General features: G+C 46.0%; 1 protein-coding gene across 2 annotated transcripts in view; it reads right to left on the minus strand.

Moving 5' to 3' along the window:
• Window positions 1-539: 539 nt before the first annotated feature.
• The window catches only part of WDFY1 (WD repeat and FYVE domain containing 1), a 45,791-nt gene continuing 25,828 nt past the window's right edge, over window positions 540-20,502 (minus strand). For both annotated transcript variants that reach the window (XM_042995462.1, XM_042995463.1), the window contains exons 4-12: window positions 19,017-19,071; window positions 17,260-17,410; window positions 15,512-15,624; window positions 13,642-13,768; window positions 12,554-12,659; window positions 7,439-7,540; window positions 5,831-5,961; window positions 4,674-4,782; window positions 540-3,866 (exon numbers count right to left, since the gene is read on the minus strand). In XM_042995462.1, the coding sequence (XP_042851396.1) occupies window positions 3,807-3,866; window positions 4,674-4,782; window positions 5,831-5,961; window positions 7,439-7,540; window positions 12,554-12,659; window positions 13,642-13,768; window positions 15,512-15,624; window positions 17,260-17,410; window positions 19,017-19,071 (954 nt within the window). In that variant the 3' untranslated portion in view covers window positions 540-3,806. The remainder of the gene's footprint in view (window positions 3,867-4,673; window positions 4,783-5,830; window positions 5,962-7,438; window positions 7,541-12,553; window positions 12,660-13,641; window positions 13,769-15,511; window positions 15,625-17,259; window positions 17,411-19,016; window positions 19,072-20,502) is intronic.

Genomic DNA, 20,502 nt, shown 5'->3' on the forward strand with positions numbered 1-20,502 from the left:
CCTTTCTATTATATATTATTTTATTACATATTATTTATTCAATAAAGGTATATACTGCTTTGAAAAAAGCACAGTAAATGAATGCCTTGCTGGTTTCTCAATCAACTCATCAGTTCTCTTGGGTCTGAACCACGCTGTTTCTTCGCAAAACTGAGCTGTTGACGTGGAGAACTAGGGCACGGAGGCCGGTGTCTCCAGGGAGTCTAGATATGCTGAGCGATCTGACTTCAAGGCCGCACAAACTTCAAAAGAGATGATGATACCTAACCCCTAACGCTTACCTGACACACTCATTACACGCTAGCACATCAGAGCACGTGGTATGGAGAAGGCAAGTGCTTTCAAGTCACACAGACAGACAGGATCTTCTCGGTTTCCTCATCTGTAAAGCAGGGACAGTAACGCCCTGTAGGAATGTTGGCAGATCAAAGAGCATAACGTAGGCAGAGCTCCCCGCATGCACTCGCAGTGTGCTAGTAAGTAGCATTATTGCCCTATATCCAGATCAACTATAACAAAAGCTGAATTAAGCAACAGGCTAACAAGCAAGGAACATTTTATTGTGTATGCATATTCTCAAAAATAACACAAAAAAACAGAACCCACAAACAGGAGCAAAGGACAAAGTTTTCTAACTCTCTGGGACACACAGGGCACCATGTCTTATAGAAACGTAGCTAGTACAAGACAAAATGTACTAATCAACATTGCCCTTTGCTTCCCCAGTCAAAAAGGCTATAGAGTAAAACACTTTAAATTGTATTCTAATATAAATTTGTTGCACAATTAAACCTCAATTTACTCAAAGAGTTACTGTATAGTAAACTACAGAAAATAGAGTAGGCATTCAAATAATCTGCTCACAATTAACAATTAAGCAATAGACACTCGAATAAATACAGCATGTATTACTTATTTGTTAAACCTCACACTGATAATGAGCAGATGCTTTATCATTAATAGTAACTGGTTCCTTACATTTTAGGAGACACCAGATCCAGTAACGGAAATAGAAAGTAATTTAATGAAAACTCATTTTAGAAAATATTTCCTTGGGTCTGAGTCACTATGGTATTTATTACATATTCAGGCCAGTTTCAACAGTTTAAAAATGTAGGTACTAGGCAAACTGAATTCTTTAGGGACAGAACCAAGTGACGCATTCGAGAGCACTATTTTTTGTTTACGTCCTCCAGGCAGCAGGACAGAAGCAGGACATAGTAAACAGAGATTTACAGCGTACTGAATAACGTTTCCGGCTAATGCTACGCCGGTGTTTCTATCATTTGCGTTAAACAGGGCAATTTTAGAACACATCTAGAATGAAGAATTGACATTTCCTTATCACTTACATAACTAGATCTAAACGTGAGGATTTTCTCTAACATTCTGTACTTTTTAATCCCATTTGTAGAAATTAGCGTGAGTATTCAGGAATGGAAAAACCATAAACTGTTACTTGAAGAACTATTTTAAATGACCTGTTTAAGAGCAACGCAGTCAAAATAAGGCAATAACTAGAAGTCTAGCGGTATTTTCCTTATGTGCCCAGTCAGCAGAATTGAGAAAATAATTTTTGCCCACCTCTATAAAAATATTACCCCATTTGCTCCCTAGTAAGTAGTAGAGACGAGACAAGCCTGCCATGTGTGTTTTTAAAAAGGAAAGTGATTAACAGACTCTGATGGAGACAGAAGTCAATCGAAACATTCCTTCCTTTTCTGGATACCCCTCTCTAGTTCTTTGTTATATATGCCTTTCCTCCTTGGCGTATATTAGCTTAACCCCTTAGCAGGTGCTCTCACAACCTTATATTCTCTATAGAACACTGGGTTTTCCATTAAGAATTTTTTACAGTTAAAAAAAAAAAGGCTGAAAGCTATGGCGTGATATTGTGCTGTCTACCATGGACACGATAAAACCACATTGGACAGAAGTTAAAGGCAAACAGAACCACAGTTCAGTACTCTTTAACACGGCCAGAAACAGATCATATACTATTTTCCTTTCAGGACTTCATGAAATCCCCAGGATAGCACCTTTGTACGAGCTGGACCATTAACTGAGCGAAATCTAACATTCAATGCTGCCCTTTAAGATCCCACCCCTCAAGCTTTCTTCCAGGCTGTGTATCATATATTTTGTAAAGAGCTTAAGAAATGTTATTAAAGGTGATATAACACAAAAATTATAAGGAGCAACAAAATCCTTCAGTCATATTTCTGAAGGCAAGTCAATTTTTAATGCAGATCATTCTAGATCATTCTAGAATCCTTTCCTTATTATTTGCGTCACTTGGCCATTAAGATATCTTAGTTTAACTGCCTGCCTTAAACATGATAGTCCCTCTCAGCCGTTGTGAAAAAACAGATTTAGTCCCTTCATGGTATCGCTCAGAGCAACCACGCTGTCTTGATATGATCCCAACACAGTGACGCAGTAGTTTCTATCAGTATCCACCAGTAAGACTAACAAAAACACTGTTGCTCTCTACTTTAAAATCTGTCTTTCAGAAAAGTAGGCCTCTCTCCACTCACTTGCACAGACCTGAACAGGTACGTGTACTACTGTAAAAACAAACAGTCCAAGAAATAAATACTGGAATATTAAAAGACAGGCTCCCCCTTCCCCACCTCTTCCCCATCCTGGTACTAAGTGGCCACAAACTTTTAAAATGCCATTTGACACGAGAGAATTCGCTGGTTGTTATGAACGTGATTTACAAGGTAGGAATGACTGTGCAGGACCTGGTGAACAATTGCTGCTCTGGGTTGCCCATTCCCTTCTATGAAATATTAACAATATTCCTCACAGCAAAGTGTCAACACAGTTTAAAAAGCTCTGGAGTTCTTTTCTGCGGTGTATATCAAATCGCCACAATATCACAGGGGCTCATCTTGGAACTACAAACCGAACGCATGTGTCTTTTCGGAGGACTGCGCCGTTCCGTGGAACAGAACGATCGCTTCCCTTCGCAGTCATGCTGGTAGCTGGGTGGGTTTTCCATTTTCCATTGGTCGTTTCTGACTGTAGTCAGGGAGTCAGGCGGCTCGGCTCGTGTGACTCCCACGTTAACAGCACCATAAATACGTTTTGTCCTCAGAGCACGTCTGGGGGAAAGGGAAGAAGGTGGGCTGCCCGGGTTAATCTAGAAATTTTACAGCTCGCTTAGTAACAACCGTGAAGGTTGGCCGCGGCATACGGTCTGGGAAGAGGAAGCAACGAATGTGCCAAACACCGAGGGCAGATAACGGCCCTACCTGCCCAGAACAGGGATCCTTCAGAAGTCTGTCCATAACTAAGTGCACAGGATCCTCCCACGCGGACAGTAAGGAAGGAGGGGCCCTCTGGGCTCTTGAGTTCCTGCTGCGCCCCTCAAGACGGAGAGAGCGTGTTCTCCTCCCCCTGCTCCCTGCTCTGACGACAGAGCCACCGAAGCCCGCGGAGGGCCCGCGAGCCTGACGGAAGGGGGCTTGCACCCGGAACTGCTTTAACAAAGTTGTAAGCATTGGCGCTCTTTTGTTCAATAGTTTTTCCTCTGAAACTCGCATTTGCCCGGTCGCTCCTTCAGCACACACGAGCTCCCTGTTCACGAGGGAGCCTTACCGAGGTCACTTCGTCCCCACAGGTTGTGCCACAAGTGCCCCCAAACACAGGTGACATGTTTTTCTTTTTTAAAAAAATGTTGCTTTGTCGTTTTGGCGGCTACTGGCCATTCCCGTGACGGGGACGGTGGCGCCATGGGGAACGGCTGCATTTGGTGAAGGGCGCCTCTGGGAAGGTGCAGGCCTCGCCCGGCTCCCGGATCAACACGGAGAAAACCCAGTTGCCAGACTGCAGCCCACCACAGGCGTCATGTCCCAAATCTGCAAGAGAGAGAAGACGCCAGCGAGGCAGCGCTCGTCACGGGCTCCGAAAGCAGAGCTCACACTGCAAACGGCTGTTAAACTGGAAAAGGGGTCAAAGGAACTCACTCTCTCGTTCTTCTGCTATGAAACCTTCTCAAGATCTACAGTGACAAAAGCACACAAACCGTTCACTAAGATGTGAAAAAAGCTTGTAAGCGTTCTCCTGTCACCTGAAGATTCCATCACAATGTTTGCTAGACATTTATTTTCATTTTTAATAAAAAGCCGACTGGGGAAAGCCCCTATTTTGAAGAATTAAGAGATAAAGCGTGTCATGATTTCACAACTCCAGAGCGGCACTGAGTCTAAAACGCTAGCTTTTAGTATCTGTGTTAGCGACCGAGGGATCGTAAGAAACAACGTGTGGTTATTTCTTACAAGTAGGAAACCTTCTGTCCAGGATCCCAGGACCACCAGCAAGGGAAGGACGACCGGCGGCAGGGGTCGGCTAAGGCGCAGACGAGCTGCGAGGCAGGAACCCTGGGCAGATGGCCACACTGGGTGCCAGGCCCCACCAGCTACCCCGAGGACGGATGCGGTACAGGGAAACACCACCGGAAGGAGCCACCACCAAGGGCCTGGGGACTCACAAACACGCGACTTGTTATTCAGGGTTTTCAACCGGCTGCAGGTAGCATGGCTGCTTGTAAAAAGGGAAGGCGAGCCGGCCGACCAGAAATGGGACGGACTAGAAGTCTTCCGTCCACGGCACGACCACGGAGCCATGTGCACGCACACGCTCGTCGGGACAACCAGGCAGGTTACCTTTACGATGCGGTCGGTCCCACAGGTCACCATCAGTCCCCTGGCAACGTCCATGGACATGTGGGTAATGTTATGCTTTCCTTCATGGAAGGTTGCTAGAGAAGTCCGACTGACCAAGAGAAAAGAGACCACTGAAAGCTCAGCTGTTTCTAGAGCTAAGGAAAGAGTCTTCTTAGCAACATAAAGGAAACACAATGAGAGTGTCCACATTTGCTCCTCAAAATGTGCCTACAGTGAAGTTTATAATTAAAGGATGACAGAAGGCACGATCAGCTGCGAGACTGTTCTATAGAAGGTTTGGCAGAACTCCCCAGATAATGGATATGTATTGTTTTAGTGGGAAGGCTTATATATTCCTAGGCACTAAAAAAGCACTTTTAATAACGGCAGAGGAACTAGGGGCACCTCGGTTGGGCGTCTGACTTCAGCTCAGGTCAGGATCTCACGGTGCGTGGGTTCAAGCCCCGCGTGGGGCTCTGTGCCGACCGCTCGGAGCCTGGAGCCTGCTTTGGACTCTGTGTCTCCCTCCCTCTTTGCCCCTCCCCCACTCACGCTCTGTCGTCATCTCTCAAAAATGAATATACGTTAAAATTTGTTGTTATTTTTTAAATAACGCAGAGGGACTACACTGCATGAGATCCTGTCCTGTGGCAGGGAGGCTGCAGGGGTCGAAGCTTCTCTGCAACTGGGAGCAGCCCTCGGGCGCTGGCTCTCACTCTGCCCCTGAGCCCGCAGCCTCAGTCTCCTCGGGAACGAACTGACCCCAGCAATGCTGCACTCGCCTTTCAACTTGGGGCTCTGCCACGGTTTGCCAGTCTAGAACTTTCTAAGACGATTCAAAGGTAAGGGAAAGAAAATTAAATTTCCAAGCACAGGAGAGCAAAGCTTGCAGCACGGGACGGACCGGCTCAGCCACCGCATCAGTGCGTGCGTGGCCTTGACCCTGCGCACCGCCCTGCGTGGTGCGGGGGCTCGAGAACGTCCCTCTGCTCAACTGCTCAACTCCCACGGTGTTTGGGAGAAATCTGCCTAGGGTCGTAGGGCGAGGGCCGACGGGCTTCCTCAGAAACTCTTCACGGAGCTGGGAAGGGGCGAACATCTCTCAGGCTGCTTCCCCCTGCAGGTGCACAGTAAGACAGAGACATGCGAACACTCACTCCTCGTCTTTGATGGAGTCGTAGCAGGAATCGCACACGCGGACTTGGAACTCGAAGCCCATGACGGGGTAGCTGGAGCGCTTGCTGCTGCACTTGGCGCAGACAGCCTGCCCGCACTTCCTGCAGTGATGCTTGGGGCGGGGGGGACCGGGAGGAGGAAAAGGAGGAGGTTAACGTTTGCTTCCGCTTCGGGGCTCCCGGCTTCCCTGCGGGGGAGGGGGATGGGAGCGGGGTAGACGGGCCAATCTCAACACTTGTCAAGGAATTCCAAACCTCCTTGCTTTACTGGTCAAATACAGCTTTCGCCTCAGTCATATCATCTGTCTGGATGTCAACAAACGACCTCACTAAAACCAACTTCGAGTTCGTTTAGGAGCTTAAACGACTGGAGGTTTCAGAGGAAAAACAAAATCTACTCCTACGTCAGTCAGAGAAAAGCTTTCAAATAAGGTAACGTGCCCTCATTAAGAAATAAATATCCATAATCATATGTTTTACTACTTCTTTTAATCTTCCAAACTGTGATTCTGGAAATAAGGCTCGAGAACATTCAAAACAGACCAGTTATTATTAACTTCGACATACTCTCTTCCTACTAAAAGCTTAGTGACCTGTACCTTTCCTCTCTCCATTCATAAGATGGAAATTAATGTCTTCACGTTTCCTGCAGAAGGAGGGGTTATCTATCTCCCCCATCAGTTACAACACACTAGTTACCACCAGACACATGTTGTAGGAAACAGGCCAGGGATGGAATTCAGATTCCATTTCAAAGCATCAGAACGTTATCCAAGTGCTAAGATCACCCCTGTGTTACCTGCCAGTCTCATAACAGACCTTGCGGCAGCGTAGTTTTCTAAGTAAAATTAAAGAAAGTTCATTAATACACACAAACTTCAGGCCAATCCCTCACAGAGGTGCAAAGAAATAAAATCGGCATTCTTTTTTACTTACCTGCACAAATTCATATTCAATCTTAGTGCACTACCTTCGAGGTTGCTGTAGAAATATGGGTTTTTTTGGTAGAACTTTAGAATTACATGAATACTCAGTGATAAGAGCATCTTTGAAAGCTATAGGCTATTCAGGACATGTTTCTTTAATTAGAACAAAAAAAAGAAAGTACCAGAAACATGTTTAGTAAAAATGTTCCGGGTACACTTATATGGGACAATTTATGACTAATTTAAATTCCTAGTGTCAGAGTATTCCAATGAGGGCCAGACTGTCACATGTCTTTAACAAACCGCAGAAGCATAAGGCTTCCAGTCATATGACCTGCTTCATTCTAATTCTGTGCGTGGCTCGCATGGGATGCTGACGTAACAAGGAATTCTCCTAGACTGAAGGATCTCTCGTGTAGCTACAAGTAGGCACTCAGTGTTTTCTTGGGCATTCCTGATTTTCCAACGCAGGATAAAGCGACAGCACAGCTGGCCCCAGGAAAGGTCCCACTCGCTGTGAGTTACACAGAGACCGTGATATCAAAAACACAGGGGTTCGCAGCGTTTACAGGAAGAAGCAGGATTCCAAACAAAATGACTGACTAATACCACAAATAACAAGATGCACGATTAACCTAGCAACATCTCAACGTTGGCTACTCACCTGTCTCAACCCCAGCGTCTTTGTGTCCCACATCTGTTTTATGTTCCAGAAAAAGGGCTGCTCGCATTTCTGACAAGAATCGCTCTCTAACCACTGAGGAGCCTGGGGGAGGAGAAAGTCAAAGCCACCATTAGAGCATCTCCATGTTGACTAGGATTTCTCAGGTTACTGATACAACAGTTCTAGACCTTGTTGGTGCTGGCCAACAAGGAATTTAAAAAAAATTCCTCAATATATCATAGCGGTTGCCATATTCAATACTACCTGTGTTCAGTAATCTTTATCATCTTGGCAATGTTTACAGGACTGTCCGGTTTTTAATCTGTAGACAGGAAGGGGTAATTCAGTTTTCACTGGGAACTCCTAAGGGATGTCTTCGTAGATTTCTGTGCCAGAGTTGCTGAATATCGAAATCCGGTTGAGTGAAAACCCACTTCTTACAGAATCTGGGGGATGACCACCTGGGAAGTCTTGTGGGGTCACATCTCCCGGGGGCAGCTCCTGTCAGGCAGATTTGCCAGCCGGCCCCTCCGGCTCCCGTGAGCGGCTACCCTCCCGCGGGCACACGCACCGTCGGCACACCTCCGCCCCAGCACCGTGCTCTCTGGACTGTAATCCTATATGCACGTCTCGTTTCTCCCCACGAGCCTGTCATTCACTGCTCTTACTCGTCCTGATGTATGGACAGCCTGTCCCAGAGCAGGTCCCCAATGAATTTTTATTAAAACGGGACGATTAACAGTCTTGATGTCACTTTAACCAGAACTTAGAAAGTACTGCTCTAGACAAACCATTAGATTGCACCCGATTACAAGATGAAACTGTTAAAAGCCATTTATGAACCTCAATCACTTGTCATTACATATGTGCGATACAAAGAGGAGAGAACACGAATTTCTGTCAGGCCAAAGACTGCGAAGAAATGATTCTTTCTTGATCTTGAAAGTGCACACTCCAGAAAAATACACCTGGTGAGAGGAGACCATGACGGGAGAACGGTGGCCACCGCATTGCACCGGCCCCACCGACCCTTCTAAAACCGTCAGTAAGACGGAGAGCCTCCAAGATTGAAGCCGGGACTTCGGGGGGCTAAGAACAAGTGCCTCTGCGTCCTTCTTTTGCTTCCTATTGCTTCAGGACTTTGGGCTTTCCTGTTTCTTACTTTAGATACGTCGCGAGAAACAACTTCTGCAAAGGACTTTCTGGGGGATGGGGAGCACCACAAATAGCACAAAGTGGGCTCGGACAGAAGAGAGGTTTCTCTGGATAACCGGAGAAATACTGGAAAGAAGGGAAGGCGAAGAAAAGGGTGACAGAGACGTGCACCCACGTGGGAAGGAGGACGGCCTTGCTACAGAATTACCTCTTCCGCTTCTGTGATCAACAGACGTGGGGGGGGGGGGTATGGTGGCTGGGGAAGACTGCTCGGGAACAAGGCCCCTGAGGGAGGACACGGCGGGTCATGCCACCCACGGCATGGCGATGTCTGTCCGCGGGGAGGGGAAGCAGGTGCCGCTGCCTGGGCTCGGGTCCGGGACGCACGCGGCACCACACACCCGTGGAAGAAAGCTCAGGGTGTCTTGACAGCAGCAATATCCAATATCCCAGCAGGGGCACCCGCCTCGTGAGGTGGGGAGGGGGGCGAGTCCACGCGTGGGAAGCGTGCGCATGGGGCCTGGCGTCCCAAGTGCCGCAGGAGTCCGGGCGGGGCACCAAGTATTTCTTGTGCCTGACGCCACCTGATTTTCAACACAACCCGAGGAGACACGCGGCAGCGACACCCCCACGGTGCGAGCAAAGAGACCGTGGCTCTGGCGGCAAAGCGGCCGTAGGGGACTAGTGCGTAGCCGGCCATCTAGGAGACCCTAGCTCGCCCGCCGCACTCGACACAGCATCCCCCAATGGGTCTTCTCTCTTTGAACGTGAGGCTCTCCGCACGTGGTTCTGGGGCGTGGCCACACTCCAGCCGAGCCCTTACCCTCAGGAACATACAATTCCGTCTAGGGGCTTAGGAAAGAACATTCCTTGACTGAGCTGGGGTAGGGAGAGGGGCTCCAGGGAAGAAAGGTACGCTTTCCGCAACTTCAGATGACACACAAAAGACAACATCAGAAGTAAACAGGCTTTCTGGAGCGTTTTGTTGTAAGAAGCACCCGCAACTTTCTTTCTTTTAATAGGATACAGTGCGATGCTCCAAGCTATCAGGAACCATCCTGTTCTATGCTTATTCCCTTTAGGGAATTTTTTTTTTTTCTTTCCTGAGAAGAGCAGAAGAGAACGCCAATCAAGCACTGTTTCGCTCTTCCTTACATACTGTTCCATCTGCCTGTGCCACACAAAAGGGGCGACGTAACGAGAATAATCCCCCGCACAGCTATTACCAACTGTTGCAATAATCTGCATGGTACTAATGTGCACCATATTGAACATCCCGCGATCTACTAGTTTAAAATAAGGTTCTCTCTTGAAGTGGGTTCATTCTAATTATTACTTACTCATTTATATTGCAGGTCAACTTCCAAAAAGGAGCCCCGCTAATTATGAGCTAGCAAGGGGGCAAATCTGCTTTCAGCCTGCCCCAATCAGTATTTCCCAGTGACTCAGTGAGAAATTCCAAGCAGCGTGGGGCTAGAGAATCTGGGACTAATTCTGTGTGCCCTTGCCTAAGGAAGACCTATAAATTGTACAAACCCTAACTCCTGGGCCAGAACCTTCTGTATCTGTGGGCTGTTTCCCTTTGCACTATACTCAGCTGGTTTAAAAAAAAAAAAAAAAAAGAGAGACAGAGACACTACTAAAAACAATGCATCTTATTGACCCAATTTGCTTCCCCACCAACACTGTCAACTACTGAGAGAGAGAAGCTTGCAGAGCGTGACGTGGAACCCGCCAGCATGCATGTGATCGGGGGGAATCTTCCACAAATGACTGAAAAGAGACGCGCCTACAAAGGAAGCATCCTGGGCGATGTGTTTTCTTTCCCTAGACGTACAAATGAACTCCACAATCGTGTACCCTTGAAGGGGGGAATCCTGCTTTTATTTTGTTAACTACTTTTTTCTAAAAGAATTTGCCAAGGATGAGAATAGTGGACTGAAATCCAAGTGGGTGAGCTGTTAGAAGACGCTCCAGCAGCACTGGCCCCAGGCGTCGCTCTCCCACGCGACCCCGGGAACACGGCCTCCGAGCGGTCTGTGTGCTCAGAATAAGACTGAAATACAACGGGCCAAGAGTCCAGGAAATTGAGCAGTATTCTAGGTGTTTGCTCTTGATGCCTGCGAGAGCACCTACTGGAAAACACAGTTAAACTAAATCTTTGCAAGGAAAACTGTATGCAATATTACGCCAACGTGATAGATAATTAATAACAAGTCAGCTTAAGCCTTACCAAAATATTTTGCCGACTCTTAAGATTTTCTGTTTGGTCTCACAAGTTTACTAAAAAAGGTGACAATCACTACTTCCCGTTACGAACTTCGTTTTATTATTTACAGGGGTAGTCTGTTTCCTTCAGGAGATTCCAAGCTTCTTGCAGGCAAGAAGACATCGAGAGCATGGCAGCCGTGAAGTCTGGAAATGAGTCACGTCGTGACTGTTTTTTTAATAAACTGAACCCCCCGGATTACGTCTTCTGTGGCACGTGGGGTACAAGTCACGCGCAGAATCTGGTGGGACGGTGGCATCCCAACCAACGGGGCCCAGCACGCGGGCCTCCGCGCTGGATACAGGACAGCGCCCTGAGCAAACCACGTGACCTCACACCACGCAGTAGGCAGTGCCACGCAGGAGCGGCAAGCCCTTGTTTCCAGGCATCGGAGCCACCCTCGAGGGGCTCAGTAAATGTTTCTGAAGTTGAAACGGAGTCCTCGGTCCCTCAACTCTAAAATCTTCTCTTTTGAGTCAACAAAAAGTCAGCTCTTCTGCTACTTACATCCCAGGTTGGAAAAGACAGGTAATACCCATGCTGGCAGACGTGAGAATGGAAATCCTGCCTGGAAGTCATCTGACAACATCCATAAAAAGCATTGAGAACGTACACATCTCCTGTCCCGCAGGGTCTACTTTCAGAAATTTGTCTGAAAGAAATAGCTGAACAATCATACAATGACGAGGTCATGAATGCTCACTGCAGCATTGTTTAAAATAGAAAAAAAAAAAGACCGAGGTGCCCACAGGTGAGAGGACAGACTGGCGGTTGCCAGAGGAGGTGGTGGAGGGAGGGTGCGACGGGTGACGGGGGTCAAAAGGTACCGACTTCCAGGTTGTCAAAGAAGCAAGTCCTGGGGGCGTGAGGTACAGCCAGGAGGCTGAAACCGCGCTGGGTACTTCGAAGTCAACTGACAGGGTGACTCTCGAAAGTTCTCATCACAAGAAACAAAGATTTGCAACTGCGGTGGCGGATGCTAACCGGACTCACTGCGGTGATCGTTCCCGGTATGTGCGAATGCCCAATCACTACACTGTACCCCTGAAGCTAATACAGTGATATACATTGACTATTTCTCAGTTAAAAAAAAAAAAAAAAAGAAAGAAAAAGACAGCGAGTTTGTTTAGACAATCAGAGTATCTGTCTAAAGAACCAGAAGCGGCTTTAGAAGGTGTCACCGGATGACTCTACTTCACCGAAGAGTGAACAGAGAAACGACGACACTCCTGTAAACGAGGCCCCACAACTCGTTAGCCGCGCAAACCAATCAGAACTCAGGTCTGCTGAAAAGAACACTACGTGGACACCACCCGGTAGAAAATAAAAGCAGAGAACAGTGACATACTTCCCAGGGAGACGAAAAGCACCTTGCTGCATCCCTCTCCCAGCATCCGCTGACAGGGACGCTGTGGGGCCCACTTCGCGCCCAGCGGCACCGGGGACCGTCTCCAGGCTGAAAACAGCCTTCGTGCAGTCTGCGGGCAGTGCCGGTCGCCGTGGAAACCCTCTAACGGGCAGGGGTGCAGTGCCAAGTGACACGCTGGAGCCCGTCAGGCGACAACCAACGAGCACGAGGGCGCAGAGCGGGGCTGTGCTAGTCGGCACTGACAGCCGGCAGGGTGGGAACCCAAGAAGCCAGGTTGTGGGGGGGCCCCTCCACACCAGCCTCGTCTTGCTCGTTCCCTTACCTCCTCTCTGCTAACGTCCATGTTCCACACTGCGATTCCGCCATCCGACGAACAGGAGACGAGCTGCCTTGTGAGCTGAAGGTAACACAGGGACTGCACCCTGTCACTGCAAACAACACACATCGGTCACTTGTCTCGACGTGGAAAAACACAGGCTCAAATCTCGCCCCTTGTTGGAACCAGCAACCGGCATTCTGCCACTTTCAGGTGCGGTAATGTGGCCTCTGGCATACACTTTAGTCAGATGATGTGTAATGACTCTGTAACTTACTATACGGCATCAGAGTTTCTACGAAAGAAACACTACTTTCAAATCAGTCATTCAGCATCGCAGGCCACAGAGAAGACGATGGCTACAGCCCTCTGGGCCAATCCCTGTGGTCCATTCCTTTTCGGGTACGCAAGATTCACCTACTTGTTCATAAAGAAGAGCAAGGAGGGGTGACGCCCTTACTGGAACGCAACCCGGAAACAATCTCTTGATCTACAGACTTGTGTGAAGGATCGTTCCTCGGCTACTTTGCAACCTGACTCTTTACAGTGGACAGCAACAGCCTACCCAAGAGCGAGGAAAGGAAAGGCCAATGTCCTCTTCCTCTGAACACTAGAAGGCAAGAACCTGAGTAATGCGACATCATGGCTCAGGTGACAGGGCCTGTGTCAAACCACACCCGCACATTACTTTTCAGAATAACCAAACCGGTTAGGCATCCAGTTCCAGACTGGCTTAGCATGGCATTCCGTGCAAGCTTCCCCGGCCAAAGTTCTCACCCGCAGTCCTTAACCCACCTGTGCCCTAAGCAGATATTTCAAGAGGATGACTCCTTGGGACAGACAGGTGGCAAGTGCTCTTTGGACAAAGAAGGAAGAAGACTCTGGGCTCTTTTTTTTTTGGGGGGGGGGCGTCTATAATACCAGACACGCAGGGCTAACAGAAAAGCAGTCCAAGTTAAAAGTGGACAGAGTGAGCCCCAGCATACGGCTGCCTTCACAGATGGGAGTTTGGAAAACAGAGTATCAGAATACTAATACTGCCCCGCCTCCCCCACACTCAGATTCTTTCCCCACCCCCACCAACAGTCACGCACTGGTGGCCCTGCAGCAGCAGTGTGCGGCCTTTCCTTCCTCCGATGTCCCACATGATGATGCTGTTGTCAGAGGCTCCCGAGAAGAGTAACCGCTGAATAGGGTCCCACCAGAGGCAGGCGATGCTACCTACGGTGAGAAAGAGGAGAGGTTAAATACAGCCCTGCACCTGCGCATACACACTCAACAGCCAGACCGAACTAGGCCCGGCTGAGCCCCTGAGTAAAACTGTATCTTTGTTGTGCGAAAGGGCCTTCAACACTTTATCACGAGTCACGGAGAAGACGCGGCACACCTATCACCCAGAGTTATAAGACAGTGATCTGCAGGTGGACATCAAACTACTTTGAACACAAAGATGTTTAAGGAATTTTTCTTCGTTCTGTACCAAAAAAAAAAAAATGATACATATTTATGAAGGGTTAGTTCAGAAAAAGCTTTTGAGGGGAAAAAATAAAAGCGGACAATATTCAATGAGAAGAGACAGTGAGGATTACTGTGGTCAACTTAGGGAAGATAAATATCTAGATTATTCCAGGTTGCCGGGGCCTTGCAGGTGTCTTACCTCAAGATGCATATGTGTAAGGAAATTAAGTTAAGGGTCTCAGAAAACAAAATGGTCTGCACACAATTATGCCTTCTATCTTGGCTAAACTTGACAAATTTGATACCCTTGAGAAATCTTTCTACAGTTTTCTCTTTCAACAGATTTCTCTCTCGGTGGTTCTATTGATCACTGCTTGCCTAGAAAAAGTTGTCAATAAAACCGAGCCAGTCACCCAAGTTAACACTTCTGGCAGGTGTAGAGAAAACCGATGAAGTCACATTCAAAAGCAAACAACGGAAGCTAGTTTCTCACAGAGACTTAGCATAAAGGAAAAAAAGAAGCGTTCTGCAAAACTGGCTTCAGGGAACAACTGTGCATAACTCCTGACCCTATTTAATGCTGTGCCCTGTACACTTCACTGGAGGCCTGACAGCAGATAAACATGGTCCTTCGCTATAAACACTACTAAGCAGTCCCCAGAACCCCGTCTGTCCTTAGCAACCCAGAGAACACTCAGGAGCCTGGGACCATGAGACCATTAGTCATAAACACAAGTGGTTTCCTTAGGGGCTGTGCCTTCCTGCCCGAATACGTTCTAACTTACTTACCCCCCTTTGCTCTACAAGATCCCCGATCTGACAGACTCGTTTTCACTCAAATAGATTCGCTAGAAAGCACAGAGTATAGAGTGTATTGAACGTAGGATACCTAAAACACTATTTTCATAAGTAAGTTCATCATTAGTTCTTTCAACAAATCCCCCATTCTTCCATCGAAACCAGACGGTGCTCAAGTGTCTAATTTGTTACCCAAAATGGCCAAGTGAGTTTTAGAACTCTTCCTAGAGCCTGACCAACTCACCGCACTGGAGAAATGATAAAATCCCACCCATTCTTTCCCCTCCGTCGCTAACCAAGCAGAAGCAGAACAGCCCAGACATCTCTCCTAATTGTATTGTCTACCAGCTCTTGTTCAGTGTCCTAGAAACTGACAAATTAAAAAAAAAAAAAAATACAACATTCTTCCAAAGGTCTTACCATTTATAAGAATTTTAAAAGATCTTCTGAAAATAATTTAATTTAAAAAGACAAAATAGACAGTATTATCCACATGAACCATCTGGACAGGGTTTTGACGACACGGAACCCAGCCCAAGAGCCTACTTACAGTTAGCCTTCACTCTTTTAGATCTATATCCCCCATCTGGCTAATCAAACTGGAACCGACAGGTCATAGGAGCTGATCATTCATGAAGCCCCAGGGCCGAGAACTAAATCCGGATGCCCAGATTAGGTGAAGAACCCGTGAGTGATCACACAGCCTACCTTCATGTCCTTTGAGGGTTGTAATAACTGAACAGGAGTTCTGTTCAAGCTTCAGCAGGGTGATCTGCCCAGAGTAATCGCCAACAAAAGCATACTGAGTATCGTAATCATATCTGTGGAGAAGCAGTCAAGGATATATAACACAATCCATCCGAAAGTTGTAAAATTGAAAAATGTGCCCTTTAAGGAAGTAAGCACAAGCCTAAAACTAGGAGACAAAGAAATACCCAACTGAAATTCGGGCAACACATATTTAAAAAAAAAAAAAAAAAAAAGGCTTTTCAAGGCGGAATTCTTGGGAAAATTAATACTCATTCATTTGACAAGAATTCACTGAGTACCTGTTACTATTCCAGCCAATACTCTAGGGTATTGAAAAAAAAAAGGTAAGAGCTGACAGAGAAGACAGACATGAAAACCAGTAGTCATAATCAAACTGTAATTAAGTACAAAAAGGAAAACACTCAATAATGAAAACAGCAAGAAAGAACTGGAACAAAATGGCTATTTATGAAATATCTCTGGAAATAATGCAAAACTGGTAGCAAATACAGACGCGAACCCATCTTTCTTTTGGCCTGGATGAGACAGCTTGAGGTGCAGAGGATGACTCATTTGAAGTTGCCGTGGAGGGTTTTAATCATCCAAAATGCAGTTATTTGAACAGCAGTAAATTTAAATTTTAAAAATACACGAACCATTGACAGCAACTCACTACTTTCTCGGTCACTTAATGGCCATAGAAACTGGTGGCCGAGCAGCCGTTTAAAACACATCAGGCTGCCCATTGCTTCAGTGCCAAAACACAGGTCAAGAAGAACACCACAGCCTGGGCTGTGCCTTTGTGCTTCTGCACCATTTTCTCTCGATCCATATGAGAAGCCTACCCATGACAGAAACACTTCCTTAGCACAGGACGAATCAAAGTATTTTTCCCTTATCTGAATCTCAAATGTATGGTACTGCTTTGAATGCTTATTTTAAAGACCTCATGCTGTGCATTCATTTGTAGCAAACATTTTTCATAAAGGCTTTCCGTGGAAAAAAGGGATTTACCGCGCCAGACATCCAACTCTGGAAAAGGAACTACTCTGGGGGTATTTGCCTGTTGACAGCCTTGAGCGCACCGTCCCTGAGATACACCGCTGCCACGGGTCGCCTTTAAGGGCAAATTCTACAGGAAACAAGTTCCAGACAGTAGTAGAAAACTGTGAAAGCAGCAATTTGTTAGCGTTCTGAGGACCCTAAGGCATCTCTGAGAATATTAAATGGATTATGAACCCCCTCCACATACACGCCGAGCAACTATAAAACTCCTTTAAGTCCATTTATGAACTCCAGGGTCACAAATCCTTATTATATTCTTTCAGGGTCTGCAAATGATCGAATAAAAGATCGACCCCCTTTTTGTTTTTCTTTATTCAACAAAAAGGTCTTTATTCTCACCTTGAAATGCAAAGGAATGAGGGGGTGAGGGGGGTTAAGGAGGTTTAGGTTTCCAAGGTTTTGTATTAAAAACAGACAGTACTTCCCGGCAGAGAACGGCAATTCATCTGATAATGATTTTTAGTAAACCAACCAACTCTACACCAAAGAAACGCGGACACAGAACTTCTTGGATTTTATGTGAAGTACGCAGGAATCGCTCAATCTCTGGATCTCAACCGCCAATTCACGATCAGATTCGAAAGGAACGGCCGCGACAAGGAGGCGCCAGGCAGGGGAAGGGCCGGCCCGCTGAAGGATACTGTAAACACGAAGCCCAGGAAGTGAAGAAGTGCCTCCCGAGCATGTTCCCGCTGCGGGTGCACATCCAGCTGACGCACTTGTCGTGGCCGGTGCTGATCACCCACTCGGCAGCCACGCTGAAGATAATCGCAGACACTCGGTTCTGATGAGCTGCGGGAACACAAAGGGAAGTCTGCGCCCTTCACGAAGAAACGTGACCTTCCGAATCCCAACGGAGGCGCGCGCCTTCTCGAGCCGGCTGGCCTGGGGGCTCACGGTCTCAATTACCCTACCACGGAAACGCCCGGGGTTCCGTGAGCCAGCTTTCGGATGACCTTCCCAGCCCCAGCTCAGCACCACACGCTTTCTTTCCGTGGCCCAGCTGCCCTGTGTCCCTACTTGGGTGGACGATGGGAAGCACAGCTCACTGAAGACTGATGCTCAAGAGGGATTCCAACAACAGATCAAAGAACAGACTTTTTTTTTTTTTTTTTTTGGCTGTACTCAAGAGAACAAACATTTTTCCTTTGCTATTAATTATCAGTCCCATATGGAATGCGGTAGTCTTTTCTTAAAGGAACAATGTTTTTTTTATAGTCTATCACTTTAGTACTTTGACCTTTTAGAAAACACTGACATTGTGAGCAGGAGAAGTTCAATTTTCTGAAATTAAAAAATAGTGCAAGCATTTTGATTCTGGAATATTTTCTGTTTGTCTGAAACTTTTTGTTATTTATAAAGACAAAGTGTGGAGTTCTGTATTCCAAAATAACAGCTGAGAAAAAGGAAGGCATTCTATCATGTGACCTGTCAAATACTTTCGTTTCCAGGTTGATTGCAAGCCACACTAGGGCAGTAACCTGTCTAGTCTACTTCATCTAGTATAGGACCTGGCATGCAGCAGGTGTTTAATAAATGCCCAGTCTGATGAATGAAGTTAGAGGCTGGACAGAGAAACTGTTTGACCTTGCTCTCAGCTGTACAGGCTGCTTCAAAAGAATTGAGGGACTCTTTCTCATACATTAATTCGAAAACACTACAACTCTATGAGTATATGGGCAAAATCATCAACAGACATTCATAAAAGATCACAAATGATCAACACTAAATAAAGCTTAAGTAACTTTTAAACTGAGAACTTTTTGACTATCAAACTGGCAAAAAACATTTGTAAGAGCAACGTTGTACAGATTTGATGAGCAGATACTTTCAGCTACTCGTGGGATTGTAAAAATTCACACTATTGCTGGGAAGAAGTTTATAAAAGAAATCTAGAGCACTAAAAAACTTGTTAATGTTTGAGCCAGCTACTCCATTTTTAGGCATCTGTCTTAAACAGAAGTAACCCAGGGCTAGGGGATTAGAGTCAGAATAATAGTCAAGACACACACACACATACACACACACGCACACATACCTGTGTATGTGTGTGTGCGCGTGTGAATGTTTCATACGCTCACCTATGTATATATACACTGTCATACACGTCAGTGTGTGTTAGCGAAAAATGGAAGCACTACCCATGCTCCAAAATAGAAGAATGGGTAAATTAAATCCGATCATGCACCCAATGGAACAGTATAGAAAATTTTGAACGGGGATAAGCAGGAAAGGATGGCAAATATCTCTAAGACTTAATAGCCTCCTGTATAATTGGGGAAACACCACTAAAAAGTTCACGTGAAACCTAATTTTGATCATAAGAGGCAGTGTTCTAGTTCTGTGTGTGTCTATCTACACACATATATATGTAAGTATGTGTGTGTATCATAATTACCTGGGTAAGTCTTGATAAAGTTCATTTTATTAAAATCTTCAGAAACATGAAATTCCTAAAAGTAAACACATGCAATAAGAAAACAGTCATGGTTTTAAAAACAGGAACTTAACTTTCAAAACAAAGGAAAATCCAAACCTAGCTATGGCCAGAGGTGGGACTCAAGATTAACTCTAGAAGAATACTATGGAACTGCTTCTTTCATCAGGCTTGTCCTCAAGCCACTAGTTCTTTTGGGGACCAGACCGAATACGGAAGGTGCTGCGGACCAGCACAGTACTTTTCTGCAGTTCTCCCTCTGCGAGTGAGAGCTTTGTATTCCTTCTCCCTCCACTGCAGAGGAGGGCTTGTTAATTTTGCAGTCCTGGTTACGCTGAGCATTCCTCAAGATGACGTCCGTAAAGCAAAATTACAAAGACCCATTATGAACAGAGTTCTCAGCTACACTGAAAATATGGCATTGGGTACCTCAGCAATGTAAGGGGGAAATTACATATATTTCATACAGAACACGTACAAAAAAAAAAGGAAATGTAGAGGTTGTGGGTGGTTTGCTTTTTTAAAATACCCTGTATCTTCCTAATTTTTTATAGACAGGGCAATACTTTATAAATAGGAAAAAATAAAAGTATATACTTGTTAATGAAAAAATCAGCTTCAGCATAAAACGAAGACACAACTCTAAAGAAAAAGCACTATGAATTCTATTGATCGATGCTAAGTGATAAGTTCTTAAGACTCTAAGTAACATGGACATTGTGAATTGTTGACAAAAAGAAAAAAAAACTCACAAAGGAATACTGATCCCTTGCTCTCCATCTTGGTATTGGAAAGTACAAAAATGTACCAGTATATATTACCATATATATGTGTGTGTGTGTTCATATATGTACTATAATATATATTATATATCCTCAGATGTAAGATAATATATATAATATACAGTATATATGCCCAGTATAAATGTACTAGTATATATCACTGTATATATACTCATCTGTATTGGGTGGAAAATCTACAGATCATGTGCTAATGAACAGTAAACCGGATTCACATTGCCCCTTTGCACTGAAGAGCTGTGTGTTTTTTCTATGCTGTTCTATAATCTACCCCTGAACCGGGAGCCACAAGAAGGGTCCCTGGAGAAATCAATGCGCAACCACTGCCACCACTGGAGAAATTATTTGTGCTTCGTGGCTTCTGGTTACACACGTGCATGCACATTGGCACGGCATTCCTATAAAATTTTCAGGAGAGACACGAGAACATTTGCATTTATGGCTCCGTGAGGCATTCACCGCAGCCCCAGACTGACGGGCGAGGAGCTGAGCAAGCCTGACCCTGCCCGCCGCTGAGTGAACTGCTTGGGCAGGGGGCCTGTCCTTTCCACCGGCTTCTTCCTCCCTGGCTCTTCCACACACTCGAGGCCTCTTATCTTTTCGTTTCAAAACCAAAACAAGCAAAAAAAACCAACAAAACTGTTTTT

This window comes from Panthera tigris, chromosome C1, assembly GCF_018350195.1.
Source record: "Panthera tigris isolate Pti1 chromosome C1, P.tigris_Pti1_mat1.1, whole genome shotgun sequence".
Lineage (NCBI taxonomy): Eukaryota > Metazoa > Chordata > Mammalia > Carnivora > Felidae > Panthera > Panthera tigris.